Genomic DNA, 11388 nt, shown 5'->3' with positions numbered 1-11388 from the left:
GATATGGGCAGGTATTGTAAGGAAAAATAGAGTATACACAAGTTGCAAGTGAGGGTTGAATTATGATTAATTGAAAATGGGGGACCCTGATGTAAACAAGACAAACGTCTTTCTCTGGTCTGCATCCCCTTAACAATTGTGTGTATTGAGCCGTACTGTATTGTACCCATTCTGCAATCTGTTAAATAAAGTTTTCATTAATTCATTCAGGGTCTGTATCCTAACTGGCATGATATGTCATACATTATAGTTTGTGCAGGTTTTGGTGCTTTAGAGTCCAAGGTGTTAAGAGTCCAGGGTCCAAGGTTAATAGAGACCTCCTTGCATTTAGGCTCCTTCAAACAGGAATCCACAGCACATTTGTACCATGTCATAGTCCATCTATAGGCACCTGTTAAGCTAAATTAATATCATACAGGGGGATGTAGGGACCTTCTCAGTGCCTATAAACCTGATCTGCCCGTCCAAGGTACAAAGTAACTGACATGTTGAAGATTTTCTTTTGGTATTCCGAGAATTCAGGCTTTATGTGACTTGAATTGAACTGATTTGACATTTTCATAATACTGTTGGAACGCTGTAGGAACATCCTTACATCTACACAAGACCCTCTGCTTCACCAACTCTGACCCATCTCTCCGTGGCAACGTCGACCCTGGTGCTGCTTGTTCATGTGTTTATATGACACTGAATGATGGAGGATGATGTGATATGTGATGCAATAGGCTGATTATATAAGTATAAGTCTTTATTTGTCATCAGATTAACACACACATGCGATGGGCGACCTACAGGAACACACACACACCTCCCATCCCCCCAAGGGCAGCCGGGAGCAGACGAGGGCTGTAGCGAGCGCCGCACCCAAGGGACCAATCCAAGTGCTCCTGTCCATCTTCGTCAGGGACGCAACAGCGTTAGCGGTCTGTTGTGCATGTTTTTCCATTGGGTTTATCTTATCGGGAGGGGAAACCCTTGCGAGCACGGGGAGAACATGCAAACTCCACACAGAAAGGCCCGGGAGATACCCCACCTGGATGGGTAACTGGCAACCTGGTCCCCAAGTGGGAATCAAACCCACAACCTTCTAGCTGTGAGGCGAAAGTGTTAACCACTACACCACTGTGACGCCTATGTGTAATGTATAAGTCATAGTTCCAGTGGGTCCCAAGAAAAATGGGGAATATTTTTATTTCACTATTATTTCACTGACTAGAGTTTGCCCAATAAGATGTTTAAGAATGACTATTCAGTTCATATATTTTTCTCGTCACTGTTATCTACGCAACTACAGTATATAGAATAACTTCATCTTCTCAGATGCGGGTCACTGAAACTTCTTATCAAATGTGGGCCTGATGCAAAAAAAACAAAAACAAACCATTTTACTGTCTTTTTACCCTTGGTACCCTACTACTATGCTACTATACACTATCATGCTAATATGTCTATACTACTATGTACTCACTACTCAGAGTGTAACACAAGCTTGATACTATTTGATGAACAATGTCACTGACCCTTAGCTGCCAGAGATTAACCCCTCCTGGTGACTGACTTGTTATTCACAATCTGTAAATTGCTTTGGATAAAAGCGTCAGCTAAAATACTAAATGTAAATTATGTGAAATAGGTTTGGAGGCTATGAAGTGCAATTGCAATGACAAGTTACTGAATATTTTTTTGTGCATGGTGTTGATTTGTGATTTTTTTTTTATCCACTTTTTCTCCCATTTTCTATATTTTCTCCCATCCCAATTTCGTATCATCCAATTCAACCCTCCCCTGTCACGGACGCTGTTTCTTGCCTCCCACAAGCCGGCTGCAATGTGGACTAAGTCATACATAGCACAAGTCCCCTCCGGTACTTGAGGTAACAGCAGTCGCATCTTTTCACCTGCGCAGCTCGATCTCTCAGTGGCGAGGAGTAACGCGTGGGAGGCTCACGCTGCCCCCGACACTTCCTGATTCTACTGCGCAGGCGCACCAACTGACCTGTAGGAGTCGCTGTCCACAACGCCCGATCCCCACCCATCAGTTTCCCACCCCCTAATACGGCCAATGTGTATTAGTACGGACGACCAGCTAAACTGAAAGCAAATGTGGAGCGCTGGGCTCGAACCGACGAGCCCAGCGTCTCCAGCATTTCGTGGCGAGCGCCTTGCCACATAGCCACATAGCCACCCTTATGTTGATTTGTGATTTTTATGATCTCTTTATATATGTCTTGCATGTCATAAATTATAATAATGCAGGACCTCTTTAGAGTGTCTTTATTCGGCATGCAACGACATGGGACATGCAATGGGCGGCACACACACACAGGAATACACACACATGCATTGTCTTTTTCTCAGGGTCGCTGATGCGATTGAGCTCTGCACTTAACCCATCCCGTCGTCCTCCCCCCCCCAAGGGCAGCCGGGAGTAGACAGGGCGTTGGCGAGGGACCGCGCCCCGGGGACCAATCCAAGTGCTCCTGCCCGTCTTCGTCAAGGAGGAGGCAGCGTCAGCGATCTGTTGTGCATGTTTTTCCATTGGGTTTATCTTATCGGGAGGGGAAACCCTTGCAAGCACGGGGAGAACATGCAAACTCCACACAGAAAGGCCTGGGACTCTGAGATACCCCACCTGGGTAACCTGGTCCCCAAGCGGGAATCGAACCCTGGACCTTCTTGCTGTGAGGCGACAGCAGTGTTAACCACTACACCACCGTGCCGCAAATGTCTTGATGAAACAGTACTGTAGGCTATATCTGTATGTCATGTATGTCATAAATGTCTTGATGAATTGAAAATGGGGGACCCTGATGATGTAAACAAGACGAAAGTCTTTTTCTGGTCTGCATCCCCCCTTAACAATTGTGTGTATTGAGCCGTACTGTATTGTACCCATTCTGCAATCTGTTAATAAAGTCATCAATCAATGTACTGAGTTATTAAAAACATTTACTGGCCCCATTCGTATACTTTATTTTTCGTTATGATGTGTGCAGCGGCCAGGGGGCCACGTCAGTTTCACCACCACACACAGAGAGGACTTGGAACAGCGTGCTCACCCACCAGGGGCAGCAGAGCCACTGTTTACAGCACTGGGACCAGTAGCTGCAGCACGAGTGCTTATACTTTCTCTCTGACATTAAGCTAGCGTGGTGGAGTTGAAATCAGAGGTTGTGGTGGGGAGGTATTTATAGTAGTTTAAAAAAGTTACGGCGACTGGCAAGTGGGCTATTTCGTTTCATGGTCACCATCTACGTGCATTGAGGTAACTTCTTGGTTGATGTGATACGAGCCGATCTTGGTGGCGAGAACTAAACATTTTAGCAGCTCTCCGCTAGCGAGTTGGCTGCATGGTAGCTGGCTAGCTAACGTTAGCTGTAGTAGCTATACTTGGCTAGCTGGCTAGCGAGGTCCGGTCCGGCCCAACAAAAAAAAAGTTGTTTACCACAAAGTTGCAAGTCGCTTTCCAACCCAATACTTTTTTTTTTTCGGAATTAAGAGATTTAAAGGACTCAAGATTCACACTGGATTTCAAATCGTGTGTGTTGGTTAGGAAACGAGCAGGATCATGTCCGCCGAGGTTGAGGTTCACTCGAGTTTGACAGCGATCTGCTCCTCGACTGTCGGGGGAGAGAAGAACCACAACAAGCCCGAGGAGGAGAAGAACAACCCGGACAGGACGCAGCAGGACGGGCAGCAGCAGCAGAGCAACACAGAAGAGGGGCACCTCGACGCGGGGGGGAAGACCCCGGTGGATCTGCTGCACAAGAAATGCAATGTGAACAACGATAAAGAGAACGACCAGAATGCTCAAAGCAGCAATAATAATGTCACTACTACAGTCGACTCGTCCTCGGGGGGTGAGCCCACCGAGCAGCAGCAGAAGGCGGTGGTGGAAGCCCCGCCACCCAGAGTGAACCCGTGGACTAAGAGGACCACGGGGCGAGTCGTGTCGAATAACAACATCAACAACACGAGCAGCTCTCTGAATCAAGACAAAGGTATGTTTTATTATTAATAAATGACCACTTGTTGTGGGGAAATAAGAAACCGTGGTGGACACCACCATGCAACGTTTACAACAGCATGATGATCCCACACTGACATTATTGCACCCAGTTTCAAGTTTCATTGTATTTGTCACATATATAAAAGGTACATGTTACATTACAGTGAAATGCTTGGCTCTGTATGAGTCCCCTGATACTGTGTTTATACACAGTAAAAAGAATAAAGACCAAACCATATATATGGTAACACACACACTGACAGTGTACATACAGAATATACAAACTAAAGTACAACCTAAAAATGCAAACAATGAAGTAACAAAATGCAGCTTTTTTTTTTTTTTTTTTTAATGCAAAAACGAGGTAGGGGGTGTTGTAGTGCAATGTTGATATTATACAATGTTTGAGTAGTGCGTATGTTGTGCGAGGCTGTGGGGTCATGTCAATCTTGTCAAATATCAAGTTGTATACAAGTGTTTGGGGGGGGGGGGGGGGTGTAACATTTGCGTTGAACGAAGTAGATGGACGCAAAATAATGTCATCATAATGTAAAGGCTGTTGTTGATGATGATGATGGTGGTGGAGGCAGATCATGATGCCCCCATCCCCCTCTGATCGAGTTGCACTGAACCACGTGGAGAGTGCTGACAACTGCTAGTTCTTTAGCTGCTAGCTGCTAGCTGTCCCGACTATAGTTGGCAGGCTTGGAGAACTTAAAGAATCAAAACACCAAGAGGTATATTATGACCGGGGAGGCAGTGGACATACAACATAGGACGTAACCCCCCCCCCCATTATCAAGTCAGTTTAGTGTAAACTAAACCGTTCTAAGTTGGCTAACACTAATGCACAGCAGACACGTTTTACACACACGTCCAATGGCCTTCCTGCCTGCAAGTCCTCCCACCAGCCAGCCAGCCTGCCAGCCAAGCTCAACTCAGATCAGAGTAGTAGAGCACCATTCTATATGGACTGGTTTACTCTGACAGGTGGTAAAAGTTGAAATGTTGTTAACCTGAAACCACAACAACTTGACCGGTCTAGTAACTTGGCATTGGGAAGTTAGTTTAGTTATTATCCCACGGTGTTGTTTTGGATCGGCCTGTGTTTTTTTTTAACTTGTTATTTGATCTGTCAATTGACATTTAAATGGGAAATGGCATATGTTCTCTGGTTGCCTGCCGCCTATGGTCCTGTACGGGTCAAGGGATTTCTGTAATAGCATGTCATTTTGAGAAATGTATTCCAGACAGTAAATTTGCCTGTTCTCTTATCGTTGACCATATATAATTTAAATTGTTCATGCTACAGGAAATTAAACCTTGTTGCAGCAGATCGGTAGCCACTGCCTTGAGATATTTTCAAACTTGACATGGAAATATGTCGGAAACATGGAACAATTTATGGCATTAAAGCGATCCTTGAAAAACCCATTTAATTGTAGTTGTCTCAGGGTGGGGGAACCCAGTTTGTATAAGCCTGTGTACACACACACACGAGTAAAGACAGAAGAGGTGAACTATTTGAGGCACGTCGTCTAGCGAGCGCCATCGGCATCATTTTCCACTACTACTGTAAGACCAATGATTGTGGGTGTATGTGTAGTAGCAGGCGGGTCGGGCCTACAGCCTTTCGTTTGGAAGCCTGCGCCCTGTGGCTCTTATCACATCGACCATCCCCTGTCCTGTGATAGGGACTGTCACGACCAGGCTGCCACTCCCAGGCAGCAAGGGTTTGCAGGAGCTGCCTGTTGAAGTTCAGCCATAAACACTGACTGTACAAAAACACCCCTAACTAGTTCAGTAGTCAAGCCTGACCAGGGGGGGATGGGAAAGGCTAGAGACGACACCGTTTGAAATTAGTTTTGCTCGTGTTGTCAACTTGGCACAGTAGTAGCCTGTGAAACCATAGTTTTCGGACTTGGAAAAAGGCTTGATTCCTCGGTTCTTTTACATTATGACCTCGCGTCCTTTCATCGAACTTTTTGTATCCACAGATCAACAGAACCCTCTGAAAGTGGTCCGTGCTGGCAAGCCTCGGACGAGAAAATCCAGTAAGGTAATGGACTCTTATGAAAAGACTTGCAGAACTGTCTTTAAAGGCTTTTTAGAATTGGCTTCAAGCGGTCGAAATGAGCTCACCGGTAGGTTATTTTGTTGGCACGCTAGCTAGCACATTGGATGCTTAATACAAATAAACACATTCATATGGTTTGTTCTGTGGTTTGATGTTTTAGTCAGTTTATTATTATTATTCTTTTGCTTTTTGTTAAATAAAATGTGGTTATATGGTAATGTGCACATTTTCTTGTTGGGTGGTTAATGTTAACATTTTCCAAATGTTTAATTTGGTAAATGTTACCATTGGCACAAGACACACAGTTTTAGATGTTTACTATGTCGATGTCGTACTACATGACCACTGCATACAAAAAAGCTGTCAAGGTTAACTTTCTGGTCGGGAAGCTTATTTACCTAAAGTTATTCAAATCCATTATGACTAAGAATCATCAGTACCAAACCCACGATGCAAAGCGTCTTAACACAATATCTGTCTGTTAGTGCTAATATTAGCTGTGACACATTAGAGTGCGTATTGGCTAGACTATTACAACTAATGATAGCTAACCCAACCAAAGATAGAGACTCTACCAAGCATCGGACATAACCAATGCTAATGTTACTAATAGTAAATATGTTCAAATGTTACATTTAGAAGCTCTAGTATATTTTTGCTAACTGTACTGGAAACTGTTGCATTGCATTGTGGGGTAGACCGAGGGCCGAATGATGTCAAACACGGACATGAGTCTTTAATGCAGTTGTTCATTGTATGATCAAAATTATCAAGGCTACACCTGTTGAGACTGATGTTCATACTATCATGACGTGTCGTGCTCATTGGCCCATTGGCCACAGTTGTCATTTAATGATAATCACCTGTTATTTGATTGCAATAGTTTCACAAAAATGTTGCTGGTGACCAACATGTCTGCGATCAAATTTACTAACATTTCAACGTTATTTCCTTTTCTTTGAAGGTGTAATTAATTGGATTGATAGTTTTATGTTATAGTGCAGTTTCAATCATACCTGTCAACCATGCCGTTTTTCCCGGGATTGTACTGTAGTTCAACCTTCCTTCCCGCTGTGATCCTGTTAAAATATTTTCCCGTATTTTTTATAATTTTTTTTTATTTTTACAAAATGGCTGCAATTCCCCTCCGTGACGACAGGTGGCAGCAGTATAGATTAGAACGTTGGCACAGGAAGTCAGAGCGGAAGACTGTTGCGACCCGAAGAAGAAGAACAGCAACCGGATAAAGAAGTGGTTTAGCACAAAATGTATTACATTCTACACCTACCTACCTACAATTCCGGCAATGTGGGGTTGTTCCCGGAGAGCTCACTCTCGGCCGTGGTTTTTCAGTGTATAATGTATGGTGCTCTCCGTCAACATGCGAGTAGGGTGAGACAACACCATTCTTTAGTCCAAATAATACCCTACTTTATACTATATTCTTGTCATTAGTTTAATGTAAAGTCAGTCTTACATTGGCACTGCTTTAACGTTGCATTTATCCATAATCCATTGCTGTATTACTAGACCCATGTGCCAGTATAAAATTCAATTACGTGCCTCCCACGGTGTATATAGAAAGAGACAATAAACACAAAAGTAACATAGGACACAATATACAACACACAGGACTATGTACAATATAAACAGTGCCTACAATTAAATGAATGAATGAATTAAATAAGAGGTAAAAGAGAACTTAGTGTAAATATTCTTTAATTTGTGTCAACGTTATAAAAATACTAAATTAATTATGATACACCACAATGTGCCCTTTCTATCTATTCTAAATCTATGGCCTCGCGATTCCACGGCTGCGCAGTGCAGACAATATATATATAATATACATACGAGGGGGAGGAGACTACATTGGGAGGGGGTGGGGCGGGGCAAAATATCCAGTTTTTTCAAATCCCAATGTTGACAGCTATGGTTTCAATGGGCTGGTAGGCTCAGCCCCCCTCCATTTGTCACTGCCTGGTTGGTGTGCTTCCATTGAGCCCATTTTCATTCAGATATCTTGAGGTAATTTTCAAGGGACTCCTTTGAAAATGGCCATTCCCATGACATTTTCCACCCATCAAATTTAAGCTATCTTAAAATAGCTTAACTTTGGAGCAGAATCTACCCCCTTTGCCAGTAAGCTAGCAGAAAAGGACACTTTAAAGGAAGGAAAAGGACACTTTAAGAAAATAACTGTTGTGATTGTTGTATAGTATAGTTAGTAACAGCAAGTATAGCATAGGGACATAGAAGGAAAACTGCACATTGTATAGGAATGTACATAGGATCCAGTGCCTTTAAGCGATTTATTAACATGTCTATTTTACCATGTCTATTCTAGTTATCTTTTTATTATTATTAATTTATTACTATTGTTTTTCACTGTATCCCCTGGTATGTATGTGATGAATAAAACTCTTGAATATAATACCTCATTGGCTGCTAGCTATTAGCCTTGGCCCTGTGGTAGCACTGCCACGCTTTAAAAGATAGGAGTGAGTCACCTTGTTTGTAGAGCTATAACTATATTCTATATTATAGCTATGGATACAATACTATGGCCAATTTGACATTGAGTATCTATCGTTCAATATGTGAAAAAGATTTGGTTTTAGATTGGTCTGGGGTAATTCCCGAAATGCTGAGGAATAGCCTTATGTGTGTATTATACTATAACCGTTGCCGTTTCTTGCCTGGACCTGCTATTATTCTCAAATCAAATCTATATCATAGGTATTATATTATGTTTCATCATGAATGCATGAAGAGGGGGGGGGGGGCGCGGGGGGCGCGTTTTTTGATGCTTTGATCGTCACCAACGGCATATGTTGTGGAGTAACGTTACGTTACACACACGTTCGGATCGATATGAAGACATGGTTGGATCAACGCAATCATATAGCCCTTACCTTGACTAGGATGTACCCCAAAAAGAATATTCCAATTATCTGATCGCGATTCCAAGTATTGATGTCCATCGTGTCGCCAACATAATCCACCACACATCATGCATCGGGAGCATTTGATCCTTCTCACTCAGACCGTTATAACCGCTCAGCATGCAAAAAAAAAGACCCGGAAACATTTGATCGACGCACAGGCCAAGATACAAGGTTGCAAAGGGTGCTCGATACCGCCACCTGGGAGGATCTGGCCAGTACTGCACCCTCGGCGTCGCAGTATGCCTTCTACTGGCAACATACGGGTTCCTGATATTGAATAGGATATTAAAATCGGTTGGCATTTAACGGTTGTCCGCCAAACATGTATATAAACGTGGTTGGCGTCCATTGAGTTAAGTAAATGGAAAAAAACCATTGCAGCAGTATTAAAAAACAAAGTTTAAGAAAATTGACTTTTGAATGAAACGGCACCATGATAATAGTTTTACAAGATAATGACATAACAAGCATGTTATATCACGTTGTAATTTGTATTGGAAACCTAAATACTGCCACAACTGAGAAATATCATGATATATTTGGGCCATATCACCCAGCCCTACATTCACACACACACTTGACCTCTGTGCCAAATTTCACCCTCCTAGGGCGAAAACTGTGTCTGCTAGTGGGTGGCGACACTTCTGTGGTCGAACCAGCCGACAGAGCGAGCTATAGAGCCACTGGTTGCAGTTCCAAATTACATTGTCCCTTTTCGGAAATTATTTATGGCTTCATTCTAGTGAAGATGTGTTGTAACTGTTGTAAAAAGAATAAGGATCACCATATCCATTTTAAAGGTAGGAATCATAACAATAACCAACATATTGTCTTCCCACTTGGACCAATAATTGATTTAACGTCTGCCTGCCCTGTATACAGTCTATGGCACATGATCCATAATAGCAGACCTCGGTTCAACTAACTAGTCTACATTTTGGGGTATAAAAAATCATATCTATACATTTTGGGGTATAAAAAATCTCTACTGAAAAGTACCTCAAAGGCGCTAAAAACAAGATTACAAACATCACAAAACTGGTCAGACTACTACTTGACCGTACTCCTAGAACCCACCTCACCCCTGCCCACTTTGACTACCTAGGATGGCTTAGAGTAGAAGACAAGAGTACAGCAACTTGCAATGGGCCTGGTCTACAAGATACACTATACGACTAAGGTACCCATGTACATGTCAAAATACTTCCCAAAGGTCAGTGAATACCACGACCACAACACCAGAGGGAGCTCCACAAATCATGTTAAACCCAGATTCGGCTCAAACAAGGGACTAAACACGTTTAGCAATTATGCCACATCAATGTGGAACGCCCTACCCAAAGCTGTAAAGGAATGTGAATCACTACCCACTTTCAAAAACACTCTCAAAGAACACCTACGGGAGACTGCAATTTGAAACTGGCCCCTGTAAATGTCCTAACCCAACCCCCTCCAATGTACAGTAAATGACCTAACCCAAGAATACACGAGACCCTCTTCTTAGAACCAAGTATGGTTTCGTCAATATTCCAATGTACAGTTTTGCTTGTACAGTTGTACAGTTCCCCCCACCCCTCCTACCCACCCCCACCCCACCTACCCAACCTCCTCCAATGTACAGTTTCTACGTCAAATGTATACTCTCTTTTTTTTATCCACTTTTTCTCCCATTTTCTATATTTTTCTCCCATCCCAATTTCGTATCATCCAATTCAACCCTCCCCTGTCACGAACGCTGTTTCTTGCCTCCCACAAGCCGGCTGCAATGTGGACTAAGTCATACATAGCACAAGTCCCCTCCGGTACTTGAGGTAACAGCAGTCGCATCTTTTCACCTGCGCAGCTCGATCTCTCAGTGGCGAGGAGTAACGCGTGGGAGGCTCACACTGCCCCCGACACTTCCTGATTCTACTGCGCAGGCGCACCAACCAACCTGTAGGAGTCGCTGTCCACAACGCCCGATCCCCACCCATCAGTTTCCCACCCCCTAATACGGCCAATGTGTATTAGTATGAACGACCAGCTAAACTGAAAGCAATGTGGAGCGCTGGGCTCGAACAGGCAAGCCCAGCATATCCGTCATTCGTGGCGAGCGCCTTGCCCACTACGCCACGTAGCCGCCATGTATACTCTCTTTTTTATACTCTTTTTGTATCACAAACAGTACTGTATTTGCAAATCTGGTATGTCATAAATGTATAGATGTAGCAGTACTGTCTATCTGTATGTCATGTATGTCATATATGTTATGATGAATTGAAAATGGGGGACCCTGATGTAAACAAGACGAAAGTCTTTCTCTGGTCTGCTGGTTATTTTCTTTGTGCTCAACAAAAGAGAAATAGTGAGGATATC

General features: G+C 43.3%; 1 protein-coding gene across 6 annotated transcripts in view; it reads left to right on the top strand.

The window, feature by feature from the left end:
- The first annotated feature begins 3144 nt into the window (after positions 1–3144).
- The window catches only part of larp1b (La ribonucleoprotein 1B), a 74916-nt gene continuing 66672 nt past the window's right edge, over positions 3145–11388 (top strand). For all 6 annotated transcript variants that reach the window (XM_084310664.1, XM_084310667.1, XM_084310666.1 and 3 more), the window contains exons 1-2: positions 3145–4000; positions 6006–6067. In XM_084310664.1, the coding sequence (XP_084166790.1) occupies positions 3568–4000; positions 6006–6067 (495 nt within the window). In that variant the 5' untranslated portion in view covers positions 3145–3567. The remainder of the gene's footprint in view (positions 4001–6005; positions 6068–11388) is intronic.

This window comes from Notolepis coatsorum (assembly GCF_963971535.1).
Source record: "Notolepis coatsorum genome assembly, chromosome: 3".
NCBI classification, from domain to species: domain Eukaryota; kingdom Metazoa; phylum Chordata; class Actinopteri; order Aulopiformes; family Paralepididae; genus Notolepis; species Notolepis coatsorum.
The sequence above is the reverse complement of the archived record's forward strand: the minus strand, read 5'-3'. Positions and strand labels throughout refer to the sequence as shown.